At 52.2% G+C, this 26,932-nt stretch overlaps 2 protein-coding genes across 6 annotated transcripts; both read right to left on the bottom strand.

The window, feature by feature from the left end:
- Positions 1-1,949: 1,949 nt before the first annotated feature.
- DHH (desert hedgehog signaling molecule) lies at positions 1,950-12,840 on the bottom strand. Its single transcript, XM_082421452.1, has 3 exons — positions 10,670-12,840; positions 7,683-7,944; positions 1,950-7,419 (listed from the first exon to the last, which is right to left on the bottom strand). Exons 1-3 carry the CDS (start codon positions 10,970-10,972, stop codon positions 6,794-6,796), a joined length of 1,191 nt encoding a protein of 396 aa, XP_082277578.1. The 5' UTR covers positions 10,973-12,840; the 3' UTR covers positions 1,950-6,793.
- Positions 12,841-12,960: 120 nt separating this feature from the next.
- LMBR1L (limb development membrane protein 1 like) lies at positions 12,961-26,929 on the bottom strand. 5 transcript variants are annotated; one of them, XM_082421393.1, is made up of 17 exons: positions 25,144-25,551; positions 21,832-21,916; positions 20,716-20,749; positions 19,533-19,672; positions 19,241-19,344; positions 18,472-18,598; positions 17,881-17,949; positions 17,679-17,743; positions 17,256-17,328; positions 17,080-17,163; positions 16,908-16,984; positions 16,267-16,344; positions 16,043-16,116; positions 15,718-15,808; positions 15,568-15,634; positions 13,765-13,926; positions 12,961-13,552 (listed from the first exon to the last, which is right to left on the bottom strand). In XM_082421393.1, the coding sequence occupies exons 1-17, from the start codon at positions 25,213-25,215 to the stop codon at positions 13,341-13,343; spliced, it is 1,614 nt and encodes a 537-aa protein (XP_082277519.1). In that variant the 5' UTR covers positions 25,216-25,551; the 3' UTR covers positions 12,961-13,340. The 5 variants fall into 5 exon arrangements, with proteins under 5 accessions (XP_082277519.1, XP_082277523.1, XP_082277520.1 ...); XM_082421397.1 differs by having other exon boundaries at positions 12,961-13,562; positions 21,832-21,947; positions 25,144-25,546; XM_082421394.1 differs by having other exon boundaries at positions 12,961-13,562; positions 25,144-25,543.
- Between the last annotated feature and the right edge of the window lie 3 nt (positions 26,930-26,932).

Here is a 26,932-nt window from a genome sequence, read left to right as displayed (position 1 = left end):
CCATCCCTGCCCCACCAGTGACCACATTCGGCACCTCTCTCCCCAAGATAATTCTGGGCACATGGTAACAATTCTGATTGACTGAGTTGCCCATTTGCCACATTCCATTTTGGATCAATAGATTGATACTGGTTGATCAATGACTTTTTCTTTCATTTTAGATACATTAATAGCAAGCCGATAAAGTTGAGAGAAATCGTTTTCTTCTTCTACCTTACTCTTCACTTCCTCTTTGTCCAATCAACCACCAAGTCCTATCAATCCCACAAATACAAATATTTCCTGAAACTGTCCTTTCCATCTCCATTGCCACCTCTTTATCTCAACTAACAACATCTCTCATTATCTCATTATCCTTTTTGCTTGCTCTCCTCCCTGGGCCAACTCCCTTTTAACTCCATTCTCCACTTAGGAGCTAGAGTGATCTTTTTAAAACCCAAATTTGATCAGGCCACTCCTCTAAGCTAAAACTTAATTAATTTAATCCATTAAAATAACTGCCTGTTTAGAAAACTGTCAAAAATCCCCAGCATAGTACAATGCCTAATAGTATTTGCAGGGGCTTTAATAAATATTTGTTGAAGGGAGGGAGTCAAGTCTCTGTACCTGAGAGGAACGGTCTTGTCCCTTTGTGTGTTAATTTGACTTGTTTAAATCTCAGAGCACCTCCTTATTTCCAACCTCTTGGAAACACCTCATTGTAGTAGCCTCTGGCATCTCTTACAAAGTGATTTTCCTCAAGGTCACACAGCTGGTGCATAGGCACCAAATAGAATATACAGCCCTATTATTCTTCACTGTGGAGCCACCGTCATGTGAGAAGCAATCACAGTTCAAAAGTGACAACCACCAGTAGGATGCTTGATCCTCCTGCAATACTCCCACCAAGTTTCCAGGCCTCGGTATAGAGTCTTTCAAAGATAAAGGAAATCCACCTTCTTACCCCACCAAAGAAGCCCCTTCATCTTTAGACAATTCTACAAGTTATTGAAAATGAGACTTTTCAAAGAAGAATCCATCCTAGCCAGTTTATCAAAGGATAGAGATAATGAGGGAAAGGAGGTTGTGTGTGAGAGAGAGACCCACATCCTCCCTCGTGTGGTGGTGCTAAGGTGCTTTGGGCCAGCTGCCTCCAAGAGAAGAGGAAGGTGGGTGACTTTGACTCCAGCTTAGTTCAGGGAGAGATTCATGAGATCTAGCCTCAAAGATTCTACGAGCTACTATAGACTAGGCAGGGACTAGAACAAGGAAAGGATGTGTGTGGAGGAAATGGGATTAATCCCAGCTCACATGTTGGGTGGAACCCCAGCTGCTGCAGCTGCTGAGGGCTTAACCAGCTGTTCCCTGGGCAGCTGCAATGTTCAGCCCAGACCTGGCTCTTGGGGTGGCAGCTCCGTCTCAGCTTAGGGCATCAGCTCCAAGCAAAGTCAAGGCTCCGTGGAAAGAATCGCTGGAAAGCAAGAGAATAGCAGAAAAAGAGTCCCTAGTTCCAATAAATCCTGTTTGGACACCATGTGGTTTGAAAGCAGACCACTGTGTTCTTAGGTTATGTGGCCTCAAGGAGGGAAGTTGAGAGACAGTTTGGATTCAGGTTTCAGAGAGAAGCAAAGCCAGGGCTGGAGGTACCACCTTCAGTTCTGTTCCTATCTTATCCTGTCCTGCTCCAGTTTCCCTACGCTGCCCCCACCACCATCTGTTCCCATAACACGCTCTGTGTGGGGACGGGGGCATTTCCTACTTGTGATCAGAATTAGCGATACTCATATGCTCAGATGAGAACCAACCTACTTAGGGATAAAGATGACCCAAAAAGCCCATCCAATTGGCAATTTCCTTTTTTATTTATTTATGGCATGTGGGAATCTTACCTCCCCGACCAGGGATGGAACCCTTGCCCTCTGCAGTGGAAGCGCGGAGTCCTAACCACTGGGCCATCAGGGAAGTCCCGGCAATTTCCTTTTTTTAAAATGCAAGTTTGACTTTTCCCCTCACCTGCTTCAAGTCCTGCAATTGCTTTCCAACTTCCAGACAGGATTGAAAATCCTTAAAGTCGATCCCATCTCCCTCTCACTATACTGAACTTGTCGATGGTCCTCAGATTCATCTTACTGTTGCTCCCCAACTCCAGGACTTTGCACATGCTGTTCCCTCTGCTTGAACAACTCTTACCTGTCTTACAGGTCTCAGCTTAAATGCCAATTCTCATCTCTTTACCACACTCAACAACCTTCTAACCACTTATGCCTGTCTCACCAGATGACCTGTAAGAGCGATGCCTGACTTTATTGTCCTATGCCCAAGGCACAACACAATATTTGACACATAGTAGGCACTCAGTAAACCCTTATTAAAGATACCGCTTTCTCATGGGAGATGTTCATCATTAACCAAGTCACATATAGAGACAGTAACAGGGAGAGGAAGGTTTGAATGTGCTAATTGGCCACAAAATCCCCCACAGGAAAATACCCTAACCAGCCATAGGCTGCTTCCCATAGACAGCTGCCTCAGTCACCCAGACAGGGAAGAACGCTTCCTCCAATACAGCAGGGACCACAAAAGCACAGTCAGGGATAAACTTCTCAAGGCTCTAGGTCAGAAATGCTAATTTTTCAAGCAGAGTTGATTATTTTCACTAAGGACCCCATCTTAGCACTGGCCTCTTCTTATTTCAAACATTTCTGGAAGCTTATATTATTCTGCTAGAGCTGCCATAACAAAATATCACAGACTGGGTGGCTTAGACATCAAACATTTATTTTCTCATAGTTTTGGAAGCTAGAAAAATCCAAGATCAAGGTTCCAGCCAATTTGGTTTCTGGTGAGAGCTCTCTTCCTGGCCTGCAGACGGCTGCCTTCTCACTATGGCCTCACATGGCCTTTCGTTGCACATGTGAAGGGAGAGAAAGCAAGCTCTCTCCTATGTCTTCTTGTAAGGACACTAATCCTGTCAGATCAAGGCCCACTCTTATGACCTCATTTAGCCTTAATTACTTCCTTAGAGGCCCCATCTCCAAATACAGCCACATGGGCATGAGGGCTTCAACATATGAATTTGGGGGGAGACACATGCATTCAGTCCATAACAAAGCACAACATTCCCCTCCTCTAATTCAAAAAGAGCTGAGAGTCTTCTCATGCTTTCTGGCTTGGTGTACCAACCTGCCATGGATGACTGCCAGAAACTTGCACCCACATCTGTATTTCCTTAACTGGTACCTAGGTAGCTTTAGTTAAGGAAGCCAGTCATCCAGGCAGGAGGAAGAAGAGCCAATGAAAATGAGAGAGAAATAACTGTCAGAAAGCTAGACTTACTAGTGACCCAATGAAGGGAATGAGGAAGAGTCAAAACCAGCCTAAGGTCCCATAGGATGTGGCCCCATCCACCAAGGCATTCTTATTTCATTATTCCTGCCCCAGTTTTCCTCATTTGTAATACAATCTCATAGGGTTATTTTGAGGACCAAATGAGAAAGTATGTAAAGTGCTAAAACAGGGCCTGGCCTGCAGTAAGTTCTCAGGAAATTTTAGCTACATATAGTTACACTTCCCAATTTCCTACTCTAACCAGCCTGCACATCTTCATCCCAGATTCCAAGTCCTTGTTCATGTTGGTACTTCTGTCTGGAATGGCCTTTCTAGTCTCCTCCACTTACACAGGCTACAGCATCCTATTCAGGCCCTACTTTCTCCAAAAGGCCTTCTGTGTACAAATATGACCCATTACCACCCATTCAACTCATCTTGATTAAGTAACAATGTTGCTTTGGCAGCTAACCATCTTATACCTTTAAGAAGCTATTTCTTAATTTTGGTGTGTTTTTCAGTGCCTAATACGGTGCTACACTGTAGATGTTCAGTAACTCCTGCTTGAAGAAAGGAAGGGGAGAAAAATCTGGATTCTGGGCAATAAAAAGGTCACCTGAACCTTGAAGCAGTGCTTCTCAACTCCGGTTTCCCAGTATGCGGAGAGGTCTTGCCAGGATGATCACAAAATGCTCTGCAATTCTCAAAACAAGATTACGTTTAATTATACTTTAGTTCTAAAGCAAACCTAAATCTGTCACACAGCACCTTCTGAAGAACGGAATGTTATGAAATCAAACAATTATAGGGACAACACAACCCCCAAAGGTCTGGGAACCATTGATAATGCTGCATCTGGTAGAGTGGTAAGGACAGAAGCAGACAGACAGCAGACAGCAGCAAAGGCAGTGAGAAATGGGTGCAGAGCATAGAAAACTCAATAGTATCTATTCCACATTGGGCACATACATTGATATTGTCAACAATCCTGTCAGGGAGGGATCATTATCTCCAGATCTGCCTGACTTCCAAGCCATGCCCTTTCCCTAATCCTCCTTGCCAATTCTGTTAATGAGAAGGGGTGCCGCGTTTGGAGATGTTGTGTGGCCAAGTAAATATGCCTTCCTGGCCATCTTCATAGAGATGGTACTCTTTGCTGCTTGAGGGAAGGTAATGGATTTTATTTTAGGAGGCTGGGAGGGCCTCAAGGGGACAAGAATAAGGAGGGATGGAAGTTGGGGGTGAGAGGTGAGCCTCAGGCCTGGGGAGTAATCTACAGGACGTAGTTTAAGGGAAACCAATTAGTTCTCCTTGTCCCCAGATATCTCCTGCCCAACATATTAAGGTGCTAGGAATCAGCACCATTATGGTCTTATGGTTTAAGGCCTTATTTTCAGCAGGCCTTTAAGATATATGCATTACATGAAAAGAATAGTGAAAACAGGCCTATCAACATAGAAATACTAATTAGTTTATCAGATTAGTCATCACCTGGAGTGACATGACAGTAGGGCATCAGGATCTGATAGAATGAGACAAGGGCAGGTTTAGAAAGTAGGAAGGAAAGGTCCACAGCTTGGAGTGTGTTTCTGAAATCACTCTGAAAGGGGGAGGGTGGTGGTAATGGGCACCTGGTGTGGATTGAGGGAAAGGGGAGGTGAAAAGATACGAAAGGTAAACTTAGCCTGCTTCCAAATGTTGGCTTTATCAAGCACCCTAAGTATGCTTTCACCTCCAGACACTGAACTCAAAGTGTCACAGGGTGAGGGAGGTGAGTGGGCAACTTGGATGCACATGGAAATCTGGAATACTACAGGCTACAACTATACTTCCAGCTTCCAGGAGCCACAGAGCTAAACCAGGCGCAAGGGATACAAAAGTGCCACTTTCCAGATGAGAGGCAGGTGGGCTCCTCGTCAGCCCCTGACACATGTGGCTCAGCCCTGGCAGCTTAACAAGTACCATCCACCATCTCTTGCATCCTGGGAGAAGGCTCCTCTGCACAAATCCAGTCCACCCTCTGCGCAGCATTTTTCCTTTGGCCGGGAAGGGAACCGATCCTGAAAGCCACTAGAGGGCAGTATATAGCAGGGACCCTGTGCAGGAAGAGCATAGCCGCTACAGGGAAGGGTGGGCTCCTGGTGGTACCGCCAACCCCTACCATCCCCCAGGCCCTGACACTCTCCTTCCAGTGCAGTCCAACTTCCTCAGAGCTTCCATTCCTAACTCAGGGGCAGTTGCCTGCCTGGATTCCAGGTGTCTGCTGCGTTGGACCCAGAGGTTCCAGAAACACCCAGTCCAGGAAAGCAGAGCTAGAAATAATGGGAGAGGGGAGAGGGGAAAGGTGGAGGAAGCCAGTAGAAACAACAACCAGGACAGCTGATCAGGAAGGGGGCTCAGGTTTTAATTCCTATGTGCCCTTGCTTGGAGAGCCTATGCCCCCTCTACCCCCATACATCTGGGCTCAGCCCATCAGGAAGGATAGGTTCTAGCTCTCTGTCCAGGTTCTTTCTCTTGATCAAGAGTGTGTGGGGACTATCAGTTATGAATTAGCTAGGGATTCCCATGAGTCATCAGTTGGTCCAGTTACATCCCCCCAAAAAACATCAGCCCCATGTAGACCCCTTACACCAGAGTAGGATGGAGATTACAGTGATTCTTGAGGGAGGGACCAGGACTGCAGGCTAACAATTGGGGGCCAGAATTCTTTAAGTATCAGTACCCACAGTGGCCTGAGCCACCTTTGGAGCCCCTATGAACAGAAAAAGGACGTTTTTGGGTTTTCTTGTTCCTTGGGTAACCCTGGTCCCTCCAACAGTCGGTATGCAAACATGTGGGCAGAATGCTAGTCCTCTCTGGGTGGGAAAAAGAACTAGCAGCCTAGAAAAGGGTAGACTCTTCTGGTCTCTGTTGCTGGTCGATTTGGATGCCTCCTCTGAGAGAAGGAAGCAGGGTGGGACGACCTGCTGGGGAAGGAGAGGGGAATGGGAAGTGAAGTATGGTTCCCTTTCTCCATACCCCCTTCCCCCAATCTGGAGGTAAATCACCATCTGAATAGAGATCTTTCCCAATAAGCTCCTGGAAGCCTTCCTTTTATTAGCCCACTTGTAGGAAAATGTCAGATGTCAGATTGGCTCCCCTGTCAGATAACTGTTAACGTCGTGCCCCAGCCCCTCATCTTGCCAGGCGGGGCAAGCAGATCATTATATTACAATTTATAAATAGAAAATAAAATAAAATAATCGGGTGGGGCTGAGGCACTGGGGAAGAAGAGGAGAAATAGTCCTCGTCGACGAGTACCCATCATCAACCCCACCTACCTAGGACCCAACCTCTCAGTTAGAGGTTGCCCCTAAACCATCACATCCATTTTTCTCCCTATCCCTCCCTCTCTCCCAATCAGCATCGTCTGCTGCCCACACCCCCAGATCTCAGCCCGCACACTCCCGTTTAGGCGGATGCCACGAGGTTTCTATGCCTGGAGCGCTCAGTCCAGCAGCTCCTCCGCCAAGCGATAGAGGAACCGAGAGTACCAATGCATGCCAGTTGGCTGGACGGCCCCGCCAGGAAGCAGCGCCCCCAGCGCGTGCAGCAGGCGCAGAGGAGCAAAGGCGCGGTGCGCCCACTGGTGACTCTCCAGAACCGCGTAGCACGAGGCCAGGACATCATTGACCAGCAGCGTCCCGTGCGCTGTGAGCGGTGCGAACACACCCACGGCTTCCTCCCGCGCCACTCGGGCCACGCGCGCAGGCCGAAGGGCGTCCCCGCCTGGCGCCAGCACCGAGTCCCCAGCGCGCAGCCGGCGCGCGAACACCGGTGCAAAGTCGCTTGGCTCGGGCGCGGGCCCTCGAGCGGCGAACACCAGGTGCCAGGGAGTGAGCAACAGCTTGCGCGGGGGCCGCTCGGTCTCCACAGCCACGAAAGAGGCGCGGCGCTGCAAGTCCCGGTCCAGGAAGAGCAGCACGGGCGTGGGCACCACCCGGCCTGCCGCGTCTGCCGCCAGCACCCAGTCACCGCGGTGCAGTTCCCGCAGCCCCTTCCGCTCGCCGCTCCGCAGGCGCACGGTGGCATTTCCCGGAAAGCAGCCGCCTGCCCTGACCGCCAGTGAGTTATCTGGAGGGGACAAGCAGAGAGAGGATTGAATGGAGACCAGTTCTAGAATGTTAGTACAGATTGTCAAAGACGTGGGTCAAGCCCAGCGCAGACCTCACCAGTCCCGGAACAACATGCAAGTTCCAGCGGATCTGGTCCTAACCTGGGCAGAAATGGAAGGGGGGTTTACAACACTAACGCCCGCGTGGTGTCCCCTAGAGTCGCAACAGGGCTGTGCACCCTCAGTTTCCCGGAGGGACCTCACCACCCACCCCATACTGTACCGGCTTTGACAGACACGTGGACGTGGTTGCGGGACTCGTAATAGACCCAGTCGAAGCCGGCTTCCACTGCCAGGCGCGCCAGCAACCCATACTTATTGCGGTCGCGGTCGGACGTGGTGATATCCAGGGCACGTCCTTCGTAGTGAAGTGAGTCCTGAGCGTGGTGGCCGTCCTCGTCCCAGCCCTCGGTCACCCGTAGGCGCACTCCGGGCCACATGTTCATCACCGCAATGGCCAGCGCGTTCACGCGCTCTTTACAACGCTGGCGGGGAATAAAGGAGTCAGTCTCCTCGGTACCACTACCACCAGCATGGGGGCTAAAGCGACCTGGACGGGCGGGTTAATTCTTCGTTTTCCCGACACCCCTCCAGTCCCTCCCAGATTTTGAGTGTCCTGAGGAAGTGAGAATCTGAATGGGTGTAGTCGCTAATCTACGCTCTCCAGAGCGTCATTGGCGAACCGTGGGGTCACCCCTGAGATCAAGAGGGAGCGCCCAAACTTAGTTCTTTCCCCCACTTTTAATTTCCGCCCCTCATCCCTAGTTGTTCTGGGACCTCAGTTCAACCTGGGAGAGGGCAAGAGTGGAAAGAGCGGGTGTAAGCTTGGTCAGGGAGGGGTTGAGCAGCCCGGCTCCGCGAGAGGAGCCCCTGTTTTGGCCTGGACCCCGCCCCAAGCCCCGGCTGCCCTCCCTCAGCCTGATTCATCTTTTGTTTCGTTGCCTTCCCTGGCACCGGGCATCGCTTCCTTCCTTCCTTCCTCCTCCTCCTTTCAGCCCCTAGCATTAACCCTTTCGTGGTGCGAGTGCCCCCCACAGAGGTGCCCAAGCGGAGCCGTGCGGGATCTAGGCTGCTGGAAAAAGGGTTGGGGTGGCGGGGGCTGCGCGAAGTACAATGGCCATTCTCCCGGATGACTTAACCGAGCGAGAATCCCGGGCCGAGGCCGGGGACGCGCCGGGAGAAGCGGACTCAGCAGCTCCATCCACAAAGGCGCTTTTCAGCCGCCCCGGCTCAGGGAGAGGAAAGGGCAGAAAGCCGCGCCCCCCATCCCTGCTCCGGCCCGCCGGGTCCCCTCCCCCAGCGCGGCCAGCCCTCCCAGTTCCAGCTCAGGCTCCGCCAGCCCTGAGAGCCCCCCATCTCTCCGTCTCTGCTCCGGAGGCAGCGCAGAAAGGCGTGGGAGTAACACCTGAGAATAACGCGAGCAGCCCTTGCGCGGATCTGGGGGGCCCCCTGCAGGGTGGGAGTGGAGAGGAGGAAAAGCAGCAGCGGCTGGAAGCCTGCGCCGGGGGAGTGAGACCACGGTTATCTCGGCCGCTCCAGTCTGGGAGCCGGAGACCTTGGCGCGCACCACAGCACGGACCTCGCGGGAGGAGGCACAGAGAGGACAGCTTCCTTTTCTTCTCCCCGCTCTGACCTCTCCTCGGACTTGGTTTTCTCCTAACTGCCAGAGGGACGTTTCCCCCCTGCCCTTCTTCCCGAGTCTTCTACACCTCCGCAGGGTTGGAGAGGAGGGGAGGGGGAAGACAGGAAAAGTGGTAACTCCTTCCAACTTTTTGTCGTTTTGTCCCCTAAGGAGGCCCTGAGGCCTTGACCTGCGGGGGCAGCAGCCCAGTGCAGAGCCAACTCAATGGAGGCCTTTTGCAGCCAGGGTGTGGGAGATAAGCAGGACCGAGGGGGGGTTCCCAGGCCTGTCAGAGCCTCTCCTGGGCCTATCCCTTGTTCTGCCCCCTCTGCTGCAGGTGGAAACCAGAGGAAAGGGCCAGGATATTCCATCCCTGGCCAGGAGGGAAGGAGTATCCCCTTCCCAATCTCTGGGTAGGAGGAATGCTTCAGGGCAAGAGCAAGAAGGAATTCTTTCTCCCCTGGACAGGTTTTCCTAACAAAGTAACCTGGTAAACTATGGCAGTTAATCAGAGGAAATCCGTACCCCTCCCTCTCCCCCCCACCTCCCCACTCCATACACAATTAGGTGGTGTAATGGAAAGTGTATAGGACTTAGAATCAGGAGTCCTGAATTCTAGTCCCAGGCATGCCACTAATTAGTTTCAAGATTTTGATTAAATCACTTTTCCTCCTGGGGCCCAGCTCTCAGATGTAAAAATCGGAGGGGGGGTGGTGGAAGAATGTGACCTCCAAGTTTCCTTCCAGCTCTGACATTTGAGATCACAGAGCAGAGGTGGTCCTTCACACCTCACCCTAGGTTGGTTAGGTTCTGGTTTGCAGCAGATGCTTAATACATGGTAGTTGAATTCATTTTAACCCTTTAATTCCAAGGAAAGTCCCTGAGCTACGCTGAGTTTGAGGGACACAGGAACCCTATGATTCTCAGGTGGGCCCATCTGTTCTTCCCATCAAAGATCACTTTTCACTCCAGGACAGTCGTTTAGACTCTAGAATAGCTTTACTTGGTTCTGGGATGCCTCCCCCGCACCAAAGACAATTCTTGCCCAGCCCCTCCTCAGGTAGATGGCCTGATGACCTGACCCTTGGTCACCCCTTTCCCAGCCCCTTCAGTCTCTTGGGCCCACAGAGCTTTAACACAATCAGGTCAGGAGCCAGGCTAAGGGTAGAGCTTTCTGTCTGCTGCCTAGCCAGCTCCTGGCCCCCAGCTCACCCCAGCCCTTCCTGCCTGGCTCGGTAGCTGACCCCCGGTCCACGCCTCAGCCATTTCCCGTCTCGCCTGCCGCCATCCTCCTTTCCCCGCCCTCCCTGTCTCTCCCAGCTTCACTCTCACTAGTCCCTTCTCCCCCTCCCCATGCAGCCTCTCCCTGGATCCCTCCTGATCACTCAGTACAGCCAGCAGAGGTGTGAGTGTGTGTGTTTTGGTGGTGGGGGGCGGGTGAGGGGTGAGGAGTGTAGGTAGGTCCTTGAGATCAAGGTCTCTATAGATGAAGTCCAGCTCACACCATCCCCCGTCCCCTCCGCCAGCTGCCGGAGGAGAGCAGAGAAATTGGCGGTGCCCTCGAGCAGGTGGGGAGAGGCCTTCCTTACCTCGGTCATCAAGCGGTCTGCACCACTGTTCTCCTCATCCTTGAAGATGATGTCGGGGTTGTAGTTAGGCACCAGGTCCCGGAAGCGCTCAGAGCCTCTTGTCACCCTCCCCTCGGCCGGCCCACTGGCGCCCAGGGTCCGCTCGGGCACGCTGGGCACAAATTGCTTGTAGAGCAGCGGCACGAGCTGCTTGCGCACGTAGCGGCGCCGGCCAACCGGCCCCCGGCCCGGCCCACAGCTCTGGGCCGGCAGCGCCAGAAGTGCCAAGCAGCACAGGGGCACCAGACTGGCCGGCAGCGCCATGGATGCAGCGGACTCGGGCCAAAAGGGAACGTTCTTGTCCTCACCAGCTCGCTCGTCAGTTGGGCATCTCCCCCTGCACCAGAGAGCGCAGCAGGCAGAGCTGCCCCCAGAGTGCCCTAGAGCTCTTGTGGCTCAGCACACCTGGCTGCCGCTAGCTCTGCCTACATACCTCCGGGGGGTCTGGAACCTGCTACTGACCGGCCATCATAGCAGGGAAGGGGGGTCGTGGGTAAGTGCCAACCCTGCCGGGCTCTGCCGTCAGGCTCCGGCTCTGCCAGAACGCCGGGGCTCCGCCTTAAGTGGCCCCTGGCCCCGCCCCCCGCCCTTCTCCCAGGACCGTCCCGCCCCCTACCACCGGGGCGGGGGCTCTAGTCGGCCACCGCTGGTCCACTTCGTTTCCACCACCCTGGAAACCAGGCAGGCACCTGCCTAGGAAATTCTAACAGCTGTACAGTCCTTGGCTGCCTGGATAAGCATCCCTCTACCTCTAAGCCTATGTGTGGCACCAAACCACCCTCCTCTGATACTCGAATTGGATCTTTGCTCTCCCCAAGCCTACCCTAGCAGGCCATGTCCCCCGCTATCACCTAGGAGCTATGGGATCCAATTTCTGCCCAAGGCCAGCCAAGCCCTTTGGGCACACAACCAGAGCCTCCCTTCTGTGGTCCTCCCCCAACCTCCCCCACTTCCATCTCTCCTCCTTAGCAGTAACCAAGACTGGAAGGGCTGGATACCAGGGGACCATTTTCCCTGGTAGCTTTGCAGTCTTCTGCTGGGAGCTTCCCCAGAATCAGGAACAGAGCTTCATAGCTATAGTCTGGTTTAGGACTTCAAACTTTTGTCCCCTCTCTTATCCTTGCCAAACACCCAACTTGTGGATTGGAAACTGCTGGAGGGCAGTGGGTACTTAAAGTCATAGTCTCTAACAGGCTAATGATCTCTTCCCTTTACCCTCCATCTAGTCACCTCTTTATCTTTCTCCTCTGCACCCCCTGGAGCCATTCGGGTCTCATCTCAGAGGCTTTGAGCCTGCAACAACACTTCACCCATTAATCTACTATCATTTAGAAATCTTTCTCTAAGAAACCTTCCCTGATGTCCTGACACTGGACCTCTGTGTTTCCTTGAGAACCAGTAATTAACTGCCATCCATTGTGGTATGGTATTAAAATTATGTCACCCTTACTACACAAAGCAGTTCTTAAGCACAAACTTAAACACAATCTTAGCTGAGCACCTGGCCTACAGTAGGGTGCTCAGCAAGTATTTGTGGCAACTACACTCTTTTTTTTTCTTTGTATTCCATACTCACTCCTCACTCAGCTCCATGGCTAGCATGCACAGTAACTTTGTGTACATTAGAAAAAAGCAGCCCTTCCTCAAGCCACCTGATTGCCATTTGCAAGAAAAGTCATAGTAACTATACATAAGTGACTGTGAGGTGAATGGTGCCCCTAGAAGTTGTGCAATGTACAATCTACATAACCATGAGCGGAAACTTTGCCTCTACCCCCAACATAGCAGGGGGGCTTGCAGAGTATTCAAGGCACTGATAGCCTCGGGAAAGATGGAGTTAGGTTCTTCTCTGAGAATCATAAACCCTTGTCAGGCAGCCACTTCTTTTACTCTACATCCAATAGGTAGGTCAAGGAGAAAAGGGCTGGTGTAGGGGGGAAGGGGATATTATATAGGGGGATGTTATCCCATTCCTACACTGATGCCCACCTACCCCCAGTAACCAAGGCACAGAAATAAGGCCTGGGCATAGGGAAAAGTCAGGTGACCAGCCAGCTTTAAGGAAGGCTAAGGGAGGAGGAGCTTCCCACTGCCTAATTGTATGGTCTAACACCAGACCCAAGTCCCCAAAGGTCACTGAGGATGCAGATGGAGGGGAAGGGAAAGGATGGTTGGAAGGACCCCTCTGTTTCTCTCTGTAGACTCAGGACTAGTGGGAGCAAAGCTGTTCAAACAGACACAGAGACAGGCCCTTTAAAAAACCAAAGCAAACCCTGGGATCAACTTTATTGCTGATGGTTGTGGTCTCTTCCTCCCTATGCCCCCGTCTCTCCAGTGGTCCATAGCTCTTCCAGGATAGCACAGGGCTTAGGCTCTGCTGGGCCAGAGGCAAGGGAGACAATCTGCCTCCCAAGTCTGCCCCCAGCTCAGTCCCTCCCCTGCCCCCACCCCACCCTATTGCACATCAAATCATGTAAACATGGCTATGGGCATGGCCCGGAACAGCAGTGAGGCAGATTGACGTGTAAACGAATTTGGGACCAGGAGCCAGGCCCAGTCACCCAGCCCCACCTCACGCTGGGGCCCACAGTTAAATCTGGAAAAGCAGGGGGGCCTGGTCCCAAACTCTGGCTCAGATGATGCAACAGTGCAGACAGCTCAGCTCCCCTATTCCACCCACCCTCTCAGATTCCAGGTCCTGAGGTCCACCCACCCCTGGGCACCCCTCCAGGCCTGGGCAGCAGATGGCAGTGTCCAGTTTTCTCCCTCCCACCCCCAGCTGGAGGTCACTGGTGCTGGGTCTTCCTAGATGCCCGGGGGAAACCGGAGACCGGCAACGGCAGTCTGTCCAGCCCTGCGGAAGAGGCAGGGTGGGCTGTCAAAAGCGGGGTATGGGTTCAGTCCTCAGGGATAAGACAACCAAGCCACAGAATGGGTGGATGAGGTATGCTGCAAACAAAGCAGACAGCATGCCATCTCCCCTGTTGGGATGACCACTGTTCCAGAGGGCTCCACCCCACAACCACCCTACCAGCCTCACCCCCACTCCCTCTCACCAAAGGCCCGGATCAGCTCTGCCCGCACGGCTGCGGTGAAGGTTTTCACCAAACAGAGAGTGGTGAGGCCCGCGAAGGCTGCGTTGTAGAGGAACACGATGTAGAAATTGCCCAGCCAGTTGAAGCGTCCAAAGTCACCCAGAAGGTCCAAACGAGTGAGCCCTGAAGTACAACGGCCAGGATGGGACGTAGGCTCCCCAACCCTTCCCTGGCTCAGAGCCCAGCTTTCTGCTGCCTCCTGGTGGCCACATCTCAACACTGCAACTGATAGGTTGGCTTCTATTCATTAGTTATTCCTGTCTCCCAAGCTCTGTCTCAGGGACAGTTCAGGGCTGTTGAAGAAAGTGTCAGCAGCTAGGCTTGCTTTAACTTCGCTTCCAGAGTTTGGCATCTTCTCCTCCCATGGGGGGTCCCCTCTGGCTCCAGGAGTCCTGAGGAGCATCCTGGGCCTGCTACTTGTTCCTGGGCCAGGAGCCAACAAGCAGGTCACCAAATGTTTTTTTCAGTAGACAGAGCAGTGTGGAGGCTAAGAGCTCTGACTCTGATCATGGCTGCTTTGGTTCATATCCGAACTCCACCCTATCTAACTGTGTGATCTGGGGCAAGCTCCTTAAACATCTGTGCCTCAGTTTCTTCAACTATAAAGTAGAGAAAATAATGGGACTGTGAGAATTAAATGAGACAACACACATAAAGCACTATATGTGCCAGGCACTATTCCAACACTTACCGAGCCCCTAACAATAATAATATAATCATCATAAATTTAAATTCTGGAGCCCTGCCCCCCCCCACTTAAAAAATATTCCTACCAGCATCCAACCTAAAGGAACTAACTGGTGGACCCAGAGGCCAAGTTTCCTAAATCGCCATGGCATAAGTACAAATGGTAGAGTAGAGAGAATATGAACTTAAGAATCAAATAGAACTGATTTAAATACTAAATCATGTACAGTATATGGATGATGATGGCGGGGAGGTGGGGAACCTATGCAACTCCCCTACTACCTTGGGTGAACCAGTTACACTTTTGAACATTTTCACCAGGTAATGCTAGATCATAGCTAAAGATGGGAGAAGAATTGAGCATGTTATTTGATGCCCAGCGTGTAGAAAAAGCACTGGACTGGGGTTCAGGAGACAGAGGTTCTAGCCTGACTTGGCTTTGCTTCAAACTAGCTGTATAACTCTGGGTAAATCAATTAGCTTTTCTGTTTCTCATTTTTTTTTCTTTTTTTTTTTTAATCTTAGTTTGGCCACGCAGCGCGGCAAGCCAGGATCTTATTTCCCTGACCAGGCATGGAACCCGCACCCCCTGAAGTGGAAGTGTGGAGTTTTAACTGCTGGACCGCTGGTGAAGTCCCTGTTTTTCGTGTTTTAAATGAGAATGTTGGGACTTCCCTGGCAGTCCAGTGGTTAAGACTCCGTGCTTCCACTGCAGGGGGCGAGGGTTGATCCCTCATGCTGCAGAAAAAGAAAGAACAGTTTATCAGATGATCCACCGCAAAAGAAGATTTGGGGGAAAGTGGTGCTTCTCCACCAAAAAAAAAAAAAAATGCAAGTAAGTAGGGGAGGCTGTGGGATGGATGTAGCAAATGGAAAAAGTATGAGCTTTGAAGCAACACTACTCTGAAGCTCAGCATAGCATTTTATAGAGCCTCTGTTTCTCCATCTGTATAATGGAGATAACCCTTCCTCATAGGTTTGTTGTGGGAATTAGAGAGAGCATGAATATAAAGTGTCTGCTTAGTACCAGTAGGTACTCAAAAAAAGCCAATTCTCTTACCTCCTTTTGCTACTTACCCAGGGTTCGAGAGAAGACAGGAAGTGCTGAGCTTAGGACCAGGAGACAGACACAGTTCCCAATTATCTGAGTGGGAGTAAGGAAAGGGCAGGTCAGGGTAGCAGAGCTGCCAGCACCTAGTGCCCAGGCACGCCCCCCAGGCCAGTTACCTGCGTCATGGCTGTGTCATGCCATCTGGGCCGCAGTCCCCAGAAGAGTGGAGAGCTGTAGAATCCCACGACCGAGGAAACCATCAGGTAACTGTCACTGGGTTAGGGAAGAACTGGTCTGCTCCCAAGGATTAATGCCTCATCTCAAAGGGAACAGACCTCTCTCCCCCAGCGCTCCTTTCAAATCAAGTCATTTCCTTCTTTCTGAACCCCGGGGTAGCCAAGTCTTGCCCCCTTCCCTATCACTCCCACTGTAGCTCTGCCCAGCAACCCAGAGGAGACAGGTTTGGTGAGGAGAGGCAAAGGTGGGTTTCCAGAAAGATACAAGATGAGTACGACCTGAACGACGGCACCAAAGGAGCCCAGCTTGGAGAAGGAGACCTGGCCCAGGGAGGCACCCTGAGAGATGGAGCAGTGTCACTGTGCAGCACGCCCCACCATCATCAATGCCACCTGCACCCAGCCTACCCTCTGGCCTCAGCTTCTGCCCCCTCACCCGGCCTTTCTTAGGCCCTCCCCAAAAGATACGGTGAGAGGGCAGCCCAGTACCTGCATGCCCCGGGGCATGGCAGCCTCATCGATGAGCAGCTCCAGGATGTGGATGGCCACAGTGAGCACAGACAGACCCTGTGTGAGGCAAGGTCATGGACTCCCATCCCTGTCCCAGCCCACGGTTGTATCCAGAGTTGAATGTTCAGAGCAGACACTCTGGTCCAACATTTTCAGTTTCCAGTTAGCTGTGTGGGACCTCCTGAAGCCTGATGCTAGCAACAGAGCACCTTTGAGGGTATTATAAGATGCACCCTCTCCAGATGGAAGGATTGCAAAAAGGCCAAATAGAAAAATACACCTCTTCCTCCAGACAAATAAGACTTACTCCCAAGTCCAGGATGTAGCAAATGGGGGGATGGACTGGATTTCGACCCTTATTTTCACCCCAGAGCAAACCTGCATAACTGCTCAGGCCCTGCGTGGCCTTGGGCAAACTCCTTAACTTCTCTGTTTCGTCATCTACAAAATGGGAACTGATGTGCTCAGCACAAGGCGGGACACAAAGTAGATACTCGTTGAGAGGCAACTACCATTACTGATGATAACCAGGTCCTTGCATCTCCTCCCTGCTCCCTGAGAAGGCCTAAGGTACTCGAGGGCCTACTACCTCCCACCCCCACCAAGGCTGGTATCCGTACCGTCAGTACCAGCAAGCACAGCATGGCCAGCGGGTAGCCCAGGTTCCGCTGCCAGGCTGAAGCCTTCCGCCGCTTCTCTGTGCAGGGATGGGAAGCAGTTAGCAAGGGCCTAGAATGAGGCGCTATTCTCCTTGGGGAAAGCAGGCATCCCAGTGCCTACCAACCCACATACCCAGCAGGACCCTCTGTGTCTGCAGAGCTAGGACTTGTCTGTGCAGCAGTTCCATGTCCAAGGGCAGCCAGCAGGAAGTGGGATCTGAGGGCAGAGAAGACGGTGCTGGCCCAAGTCCTGCACAGGCCCTGCCCAAGCCACGCTCACCATCCCAACTGGGAAGAGCTGCATCTCACTGCAAATCCTGCGGGTCAAAGCTGCCTCCTCAAAGGCTGAGCAGTGCAGCTGCTCCTCCAGGTCCTCCAGCAGCTGTGGGGGGGGGGGGGGAAGGGAGGGATGGACTGTCACAGGCTCCCTGATCCCAAAGGCGCCAGGAGAACCCTGCTCATCTCAGGGCTCCTTTGTCCTATTCCTTTCCCTACCCTCAGTCACCACCCTGTGGCCAGCAACTTTATCCAGTCCCTCCCAACTGCCTTGTGTTCTGCTTTGTATGTCTGGTGACCAGCTCCAGGTGATGAGGGTCAAGGATACAGGAGCCAGCAAAGGCTGTGGCCCTCTGCAAGGTGTGCACTGCACAACTGTAGGGTTGCTTCATTGTTTGGCTCCAGCTTTGCAGGAAGCCCGCCCTGCAGGATCAAAGGACAAGGAGCACTACATACCCGGGGCTTGACCAGCAGCTTCCCAGTGACCGAGAACATGCGGGCGAGACCTAGCGGAGTGCACACTGTGGGGACAGGAGCCAGTCACCTGCCAGACCCTTCTCTCTACCGCTTCCCCTACCCACCCTTCCATTCCGTCTTCCACCCTGGTTGCTCTGGCCTGAGGACCTTACCCATTCCCTCCCAGGTCCTGAACACTCACCCAGGAGCAGTAGGACCCCGAGGAAGGAGATGCAGGAGTAGAGGTAGGGGAGGTAGTACTCCCAGAAGTCTAAGGGTAAAAAAAAGTACATCAGCCCATCTCTCTCCTCCTGCTTACTGGGGGATGACAGGCCTCAGAGTCTAGGCAAAGGCACAAGACAAAAGCCTATAGGGGTTAGGAAAGTAATGTAAATGAGGAAAGCTGGCCAGCAGAAGAGGGAGTGGCAAGAGACCATAGCAAACTGGAGATCCTAAGCCCTAGCTAAAGGGCACAACTACTATTTGGCCCAAGTCACTGGGGCCTAGTGTGGCCAGATCCTCAACCTTGTCAAACAAAGCCAGAAACCTGGATATTAATGTCAAATCTCCCCGTTTCAATGGACTCACATTTTTTTAAATCATTGCCTGGGCCCAACGGAACACCTGTACAGGTTGGATTTGGCCTGAAATCCATCAGTTTGAAACTTCAGTCTCAGGGAGAAGGTCCCAAACCTCTCCACTTTAGAGGGATACAGTTGGTCCAGGCAAGGGAACATCAGCCAGCTGAAGAGTCACCCAGCCTGGAGGGTGGGGAGGAAGCTGGCCTTCTCACCATAGAGGGACTCCCTGCTGGCCTTATTGTTGTCCACGATGGCTGACGCCACCCACACCATTCCCAGCACCAGCAGAGTGAGAAGCATCAGCATCACCACCGTCTCGTAGACCCGGGCCAGGACACCCTACAGGAGGAGGCAGTAGGTGGGGGGGGGGGGCAGTGTGGGGAAGGAAGGAGACGGCAGAGATGGCAGCTTGGCTAGGGAACCAGAGAGGACCGGATTCAGGAGGCAGCGGAGGGCGTTTCCCTCTTATTCTCCTAAGTCACTCTGTCCTCCTACCCCACAGTCCGGGATCATTCCCTCTACTGGATATTCTTCATTTGCAATCCCCCTCCCCAGATCCCTTCTCCATCCTTGTCTTGCCCTGGGAGGCTGACCCTGAGGTCTGTGTCACATAAGCTCTTTGCCCTCTGGTTTCCTGTTCACCTTGCCCAATGGGAAGGGCTGGCAGGAGAGTGGAAGGTAGGAAGAGAAAGAGTCCAGGGTATTTTTTTGTGTTTCCTCCCGCCTTGGGCACCTTTGACACTAGCTCCTCTCCTGGGTGGCCACACTTCCCCAGCTTCCACTATCAGTGGGTTCCAGAAATTATTTCTTCCTTTGGCTTAGGGGTGGTAATGACTTCCTGTTGTCAATAGTGCCTCAAGCTCCTTAATGCTGATTAAACCTCTGCAAATAGTCTCTTCATTAAAATCTCCTCAGTTGAACCATCTCAGTGGACTTCTGTCGCCTGTCTGCACAGATTGATTGATACATTCCCCCACTCACCTTTTTGGAGCCAGCAAAGCCCTCAGACTCAGTGAAGAAATATGCAAAGGGCATGAGGAAGATGAGGGACAAGTTGGAGAAGAGGAAAACGAGGTTCCAGAGGCCTAGAGCGAAAAAGGAGAAGCAGAGATGGTCATTAAGGGGGGACCCCAACCCACTGGGGACTGACCACGTGGCAGGGAAGGCGGGAGGGATGGGGTGCTCTATGACTGATTAGCCCCAGGCTGTCTGTGTCTGCCCTACCCTATCTGCTCCCCATCCCCACCCTCAGCTGCAACCAGGATCGATGTACCATGGATGAGGGAGCCGTTGAGCCACTGGATGTAGTAGTTCCGAGGCAGTGAGAGCAGCACCTCGTTGCTGATGATGGAGAAGGGCAGGAGCAGGACAGCACCCAGGGCGACTGCCAGGGTGAAGGTGCACAGCTCGAGCCTGGGCAGAGAAGGGGTAGTGCCTCTGATTAGCTCAGACACTCACTTCCCTGGGCCCAAGAAGCCCCATTCGTCCCCACAAGCACTTGTGACTTCTCCTAGAACCAGCTGTAGCAGTGACAGACCTAAGGAAAGAGCTGTCTAGCTGGGGCTCTACCCACTGCCTCCCCACCCTAGCCCTTACCTCCAGGAAAGCCTTGGCATGTGGGATGGGAACACCTCAGGCATTTATGGTCACCTGCCATGTCACTTGCCCAGACTGCCCCCAGGAATGTGGTCCTCCCGCACTTGCCTATAGGGTGTGCCAGGCATGATGCCAAGTTAAGGGGCCTGACTTCTCTGCTCAACTCAGGGAAGTGGATTTCTGAGCTTGCCTTCTTCAGCCTGGACAGGGCAGGGTCACCCCATATGGCTATTCCCTATGTGAAGGTACTAAGGTAAAGGGGGTGCAAGGGGAGTTGAAACCCAGCTCCACAGCCAAGGCCTGTGCCCTGGGCTGCATCAGCTGAAAAGAAGGGACAATTATCTAGTTGGTCCATGGGAGGTGAGGGCGGGGGTTGCCTTTTAATCTGTTGCCTGTTGAATCAGAGGGGTCATCTCTATATTCTTCTCTTTAGGTGCTAGTGAATAATAACAGCCTAGAGTAAGGGCCATCCTCTCAGAACTCAGCATGCCCCGCCTTTGGGGGTTCCACCTTCCCATCCCCTGCCGTTTCCATCAGTCTGTATCCCCACCCCACTCCCTCTCCAGTGGCTGCTGGGAAGTGAACTCAAGCTGGAGCCACTTCTGGTGACTCAGGCCCGCAGAAGAGGCTTCAGTGTTCCTGGCCAAGAGGCTGCTTGAAGCTCCCGGCCTAACCAGGGAGACAGGAACAGCAGCTTTTCCAAGCATCCCCAGGATAGCGTAAAGCCAGAAGAAGCCAGAAATGGGGCGGAAGCAGAAACTCTCTCTTCTGACACCTTACTCTCCCCCAGCTCCAGGGGCCTCACTAGATCCCAGCTTCTAAAGGCTACTAGTGCCAGGTGCTGAGGCAACGACACTTACGCAATCTTGTTGACTGTAGCATCTTCATCATCCGCTACAAAAGACAGGGGCATGGGGAAGAGGCAGGCCGTCAGTGTGCAGCTCTGGGAGCCATCTGTGTTGCAGTGTGCTCTTCTGCTCCCTCCTGCCTCCTGAAAGAAGGGCCTGGGCCCACTGAGGCAGAGCTGGACAGGAGGCCCTGGGAGAGCTCACACTATGAACCCCACAACCTATTCTCTGGCCAGGGTGGCAGCTTAAAAATCAGTGGTCCCAGGTGGAGCGAGTATGGACCAGAAATTCCCCCACTTCCCTCCTTCCCCAGCTCTTCTCCATCATAGGTTCCTCTCTGTAAGCCGCAAATACAATGAATGACTGGTCTGTGAGGTTAGTTACATCAGTAGCTAGGTATAGCAAAGGGAAATGGCAGTGGGGGGGGGGGGGCGGGGGGGAGGGGAGAATCATGGAGAAAGTCCCCAGGGAAATCACACTGAGGACTAGCTGCCTTCTTGGCTGAGGGCGCATAAAGCCGTCTGGAGGGGAGGAAAGGTTCGGGCCAGGACAGGAAGATCTGGACGGGCTGGAGCTAGGAACTGGGGTAAGTGTGTCCCTCTCCTTAACCACACAATGCCTACAGAAAGCTTTAATCTGAACGCTCTACCAAGAGAAAGGTCACCATCACCAGGTCCTGGGGCCCCAGTGGTCAGGGAGGTCTCTGGTCCTGGGTATAGGAGCACTAGGAGAGGAGATGACAGAGCTTGTGCCCATGATAACATTCACCCTGCAGTTGCCTGCTTTAGGTTCACAGAGAGCTTTCACATTAGCCATCATATTTGGTCTACACAATGACAGTGGACTGGGTAGAGACTGTTAGGCTCATTTTGTAGAGGATGAAACTGAGGGTCATAAGAGTTACATTACTTGCCCTGTGGCTCTGTTAGTTGAGGGACTTCCATCTAGACTTTCCACTCTACCACCTTGTCTCTGCCTGTGGAGCGGGGGAGGCAGAAGAGGCAGAGGCTCCAGAACAGCCACCTCTCCTTTCCCAGCAGGCACCATAGGCCTCTTCCCTTGAGGCTGGTGCCATGGCAACGGGAACACTGGCAGAGGGCAGGCAGAAGGGAGGGAAGTCACAGGTACCTGTGGTGAACTCAGCAGGCTTCTTGAAGTGGGTCAGGGCGATGTGGCAGAGGATGTAGAGTGTCGCAAACAGAAGTGTTGAAATCTGTGGCAGAGTGCGAGAGAGATGAGAAGCTCTAAGCCCCACACGTTTCACAGCCCCAGTGGCCTCTCTCTTCCACAGGGACACTTTCCCAAAATTAGGCTCCATACTTCCAGGGGTTCCATCTTTCTCCCCAGTACTTCCTTCTATTCAAGGTCTCAGGGGCCTATAAGAAGCATCAGACAGGGGCTGTCCCATGCACTTGGGAAAACAGCACCATGCCCAGCTCTACAAGGGTTTTTTCCTAGGAAAAAAATAGTTCCAACTGAACCCTGGTTGGTAAATTGTCAGAGAAGACTCCTAGAGATGCACATATCCACACACCTGAAACAGGCCACAGAACAAGAGGGAATTTACTCCTAGTACATTATTGGAAAAGGAAGCAGGTTTGAGGGGAAGAAGGGGATGTCTGCATTGTCCTGGTGCTCCACCCCCCTCTTCCTCCACTCCCACCTTGATCCAAGCTCTAGGAGAAAATAAGTAGGAATCATGTTCCTAGTCCAACTCAGAGCTTCTACTCTGTTTATTCAGGGGCCCTGAAGGATCAGGTCTGCTCTGGGCCAAACTAGAGCCTCTTTGATGCCCTGTCCTTAATAGTAGATTTTTTTTAAAAAATTATTTGATTTATTTATTTTTGGCTGTGTTGGGTCTTCGTTTCTGTGCGAGGGCTTTCTCTAGTTGCGACAAGCGGGGGCCACTCTTCATCGCGGTGCGCGGGCCTCTCACTATCGTGGCCTCTCTTGTTGTGGAGCACAGGTTCCAGACGCGCAGGCTCAGTAGTTGTGGCTCACGGGCCTAGTTTCTCCGTGGCATGTGGGATCTTCCCAGACCAGGGCTCGAACCCGTGTCCCCTGCATCGGCAGGCAGATTCTCAACCACTGTGCCACCAGGGAAGCCCAATAGTAGGTTTTAATTGGGGCCCCACATCTATAAAGTTTCTAGAGCTGGCATCAGCCCCTTTAAAAGCTATCAATCCCTGGTCCCTACCTAAGGTGATTTCCAACTGCAGGGTAGGCCTCAAAGGGTCTGTCCCATGCCCCTGGGTGACTAGTCCTCCAATGGACAGTTATGGCAGGACTTGGCCAGGTTATTCTACACATGCATGCATCCCTACTCTACCGCAAGTAAGCTGCTGTTGCCCAGGGGAGGAGCCACTGGACAGCCTGGCTCCACAACCAGGGCCAGAGAATCTTGAGATTTTATTGTGTTTGAAGTAGGCAGGATCAGGGACTTCCCTGGTGGTGCAGTGGTTAAGAATCCGCCTGCCAATGCAGGAGACACGAGTTTGAGCCCTGCTCCGGGAAGATCCCATATGCCACAGAGCAACTAAGCCTGTGCACCACAACTACTGAGCCTGCACTCTAGAGTCTGGGAGCCACAACTACTGAGCCCACGTGCCACAAGTACTGAAGCCCGCGCATCTAGAGCCCGTGCTCCGCAACAAAAGCAGCCACCACAATGAGAAGCCCGCGCACCGCAACAAAGAGTAGCCCCCGCTCGCCGCAACTAGAGAAAGCCCGCACACAGCAACGAAGACCCAACAGAGCCAAAAATAAATATATTAAAAAAAAAAAAAAAAAGAAGGCAGAATCAGTCTCATAGGTGCTCCAGTCCCCAAGAGGAGCTGACCCTACAGGGAATCTGCACACAGCTATCTATGCAAAGAGAGAAGCCATAGACCCCAGAAGAACCAAGGGTCCAGGACAAAACTGTAGCTTTTAACATCAGGGAAGTAGGATAGAATGAGCCACTCAGATTGTAACTGCAAGATTTTTACTGCCTAGTGCTCTGCCCTGGGCTTGCTTAATAAGCAGGAAGGTGGGAGGGCTCAAAAGGTCAGACTGGAGTTCCACGCAGTTCCATGCAGTTCCAGCAGAGTCTAGGTCATTTTCTAGAGCAGGGGATTGGAGCCAGGTGGGGGAGGTACTAGAAGCCTTCAGGCTGCCCTTGGCCAGCACTGATGTCCTCAACTAATGGGACTAAAGGATGGGGGAGACAGCCAGGAGGCTGCTTCTCTGTCCAAGGTCTCATCCCTCCCTGTTCTCTAGGAATGTGGGTCTCTGGCTCTACACTGTCTCAAGGCCTGGGTGTGCCTCCATGATATGCCCAACCCTGCCATGTGGAACTCTCCACTAAGAAACACACAAGGAAAGCTTCCTGAAAGCAGATCTGGAGTTCTACACACGGACAGATACACTCCCTACTTTTCAGTCCTCACAGATAAGGGCAGACCTAGTTATGCCGTGGCTCACTTCAGCCCTCCTCCAATCTGAGGCTGCCCAGGGCAGACTAGAGCCAAGTCTGAGAAAAATGAAGGATGACCCCATCAGTGGGTTCTCCACTCACTAACTTCTATTCTTCTAAACCTTTCCCTTTCCCTTTAGTATTTGGGGGTGAGGGCCACCCTGGGGAGCTCCAAGGTAGGAGACAGAGGAGAAAGGAGAGAGATGAGAGTTCAGAGCAGGCCTGAGAAAGATGCAATCCCCTAAACTCCACTGGGTGCCCCTGGCCCAGAAGCAAGGAGTCCCTTGCTGTGTGGCAGTTTCAGCTGTTACTCTAGGTGGCAGTGAGGCTGTAAGGAAAGCAGCCAGGTGCCCTCTGTAGCACCAGGGAAAACCACTCACAGGAAATCCCTGAATGGCTGGGAAGCTAGGAAACTCAGCTTGCAGGATTTCTAACAAATATCAATAAGGGGGAGGAAAAGAAGGGGAAACTTTAGTTGTTCTCCGTCTCTACACAGTAGACTCCACCTCAGCAAGAGTACTTTCTTCTAAAGTGGGAAACCCACCAAAGTCCACTGTTCGTCTCCCCTTCATCAAACATTATTTGGGTTTGAGGGGTAAGTGCAAATAAGCCTTCCCCCAGCCAAACTCATCCCTCTCCGACCATCTGACTAAAACCGGCAGGTTCACCAGACTCCCAGACACACGAAGACCTGCACTCCGAACACGGGTGGGGGTGGGGGACAGGAGGGGGGGAGGGGCGTGTAGAGTGGGAAGAACGGAAACCGATCGGCTTTGTTTATCGCGCAGCTACCCAGCTGACCCGATCTAGGGATTCGCCAGCCCGAGCACTGGTCGGACCGGGGCCCTTCGTCGTTCGCCCCTGGACCAAGCAGGGTCTGCCGGCGCTCTGAGCGCAGGTGGTCTCACTCCGACCCGGACTCTCCCTCTACCGCGACTCCCGTTCCCCACTTGGTCCTACCCTTCCTGCCCGGGTCCCGCACTCACAATGCACTCGCGGACCCTCTCGTGGAATAACTGCTCTCGCACGGATAGCACTTCGTAGTCAGCTGCTTCCATACTCTGCTCAGCATGACTGGGGCGGGGGTGTCTCCGGGCCCGGGGAGGACCAGCGGGGATGAAACCGCCGCCGCCAAGCACCCGGACCCAGCGAAGGAGCCTTTTCTTGCAGCCTGTGACGGAGACTTAGGGTAATCTGGGGCTCAGATTCTGTCGTCTGGACGCCCTTCCCTTAAAGGGGCAGGCACCCGCGGGCCTCGTTTTAAAGGGCCCCGGCCCCCCGCTGCTCCCTCCCCTTTAAGGTCAGGCTTCCGTAGAGTTTCAACGCAGACACCCGCCGATAGGCACGCTAAGAGGAAGCGCAAGTCCCGGTTCTATTTTACTAGAGGCAGAGTGACAACACAACGGATGGGCGGGATCATTCCAGAGAGCGGAACTCATTGGCTCCTACGGAGCTGCCGCTCTTCACTAGAGGAACGCTGATAGGCTCGCCCCGTGGAAAGATGCGGGATCTTTGGGGCTTACCGGTGCTCGTTCTAAAACTAAGCAACTGACTTTTTCACCTCCCGTAGTTGATAAGCAACGAGTGTGACCTTGGTTAAATAAGCCATTTGGATCAGGCCATCCAGGTGGGATGTGAGAGCACCATAGGGTTCCGAAAGGTACCACTGCTCAGTAACACAAGGCCCGTAGTAGCATTTTCTTTTTCTTTTTTTAATTTAATTTATTTTTTTATACAGCAGGTTCTTATTAGTTATCTATTTTATACATATTAGTGTATATATGTCAATCCCAATATCCCAATTCATACCACCACCACCACCACCATCCCCTCCCGCTTTCCCCCCTTGGTGTCCATACGTTTGTTCTCTACATCTGTGTCTTTATTTCTGCCCTGAAAACCGGTTCATCTGTACCATTTTTCTACGTTCCACATATATGCGTTAATATAGGATATTTGTTTTTCTCTTTCTGACTTACTTCACTCTGTATGACAGTCTCTAGATCCATCCACGTCTCTACAAATGACCCAATTTCGTTCCTTTTTATGGCTGAGTAATATTCCATTGCATAGTAGCATTTTCTGAAAGTGTTTATTGTGGGGTGAGGAACCCACTGCCGCCACGGAGTTTTCACCCAGTCACTTTTGTGGGAGCCCTAGTGTATGCTAGAACAAATACCAAAGAAAAGCGGATAAGAAACTACAGAAATATCCATCTGAAACTTTGTGAGGAAATGCCCACAGGGGATCATGGGCTGAGTCAAACACTAGCTGACCACCTACTATGTGCCACTCACTTTATAGATTTTATCTCATTTTACCCAGGGAAAGGTATTATGATTAGCATTATAGAGATTAGAAAATGGTGAGAGGTTGTCACAAGGGATGCAAGTTACCTTCCTGTGACCTTGATACATGTACTGTTTGGGAAGTCCCACTTTCATGAAGTTAAACCCTTCCTCTAAAGTGGAGGGAGCAGTACAGGGAAACTTAAAAGAAGGGCTGAGTTTTGCAAAGCCCCCCACTGAAGAATAAGAGCGCAATTCTAAAGGACTAGACTGTGTCCTGTTACTATCTGAGCAAGAGTCAGGGGCCAGAATGAACAAATGAATTCTGTACTCTTGAAACAGGGCATGTACTTTATCTCTATTCTGTTTCCCCAGTGATTTGAAGTAGAACCTTGGGAAATAAAAAGCATATACTTGTATATACATACATATTTGTATTTGTGTGTATGTTATATATAATATACTACACATGTGTGTGTATATATGT

Source organism: Balaenoptera physalus (assembly GCF_965194825.1).
Source record: "Balaenoptera physalus genome assembly, chromosome: 13".
NCBI classification, from domain to species: Eukaryota; Metazoa; Chordata; class Mammalia; order Artiodactyla; family Balaenopteridae; genus Balaenoptera; species Balaenoptera physalus.
This window is presented reverse-complemented; position numbering and strand designations above follow the sequence as displayed.

What these genes read in the sequence shown, in the direction of transcription:
- DHH (XM_082421452.1), bottom strand. Translation starts at nt 10,972, where the DNA reads ATGGCGCTGCCGGCCAGTCTGGTGCCCCTGTGCTGCTTGGCACTTCTG. An exon ending in CAGACCGCTTGATGACCGAG is followed by an intron (nt 7,945 to 10,669) that starts GTAAGGAAGGCC and finishes ATTCCCCGCCAG; the next exon opens with CGTTGTAAAGAGCGCGTGAA. An exon ending in CCACGTGTCTGTCAAAGCCG is followed by an intron (nt 7,420 to 7,682) that starts GTACAGTATGGG and finishes TGTCCCCTCCAG; the next exon opens with ATAACTCACTGGCGGTCAGG.
- LMBR1L (XM_082421393.1), bottom strand. Translation starts at nt 25,215, where the DNA reads ATGGAAGCAGCTGACTACGAAGTGCTATCCGTGCGAGAGCAGTTATTC. An exon ending in CAGCAGGGAGTCCCTCTATG is followed by an intron (nt 17,950 to 18,471) that starts GTGAGAAGGCCA and finishes TTTTACCCTTAG; the next exon opens with ACTTCTGGGAGTACTACCTC. An exon ending in TGTCTTCTCTCGAACCCTGG is followed by an intron (nt 13,927 to 15,567) that starts GTAAGTAGCAAA and finishes GTTGTACTTCAG; the next exon opens with GGCTCACTCGTTTGGACCTT.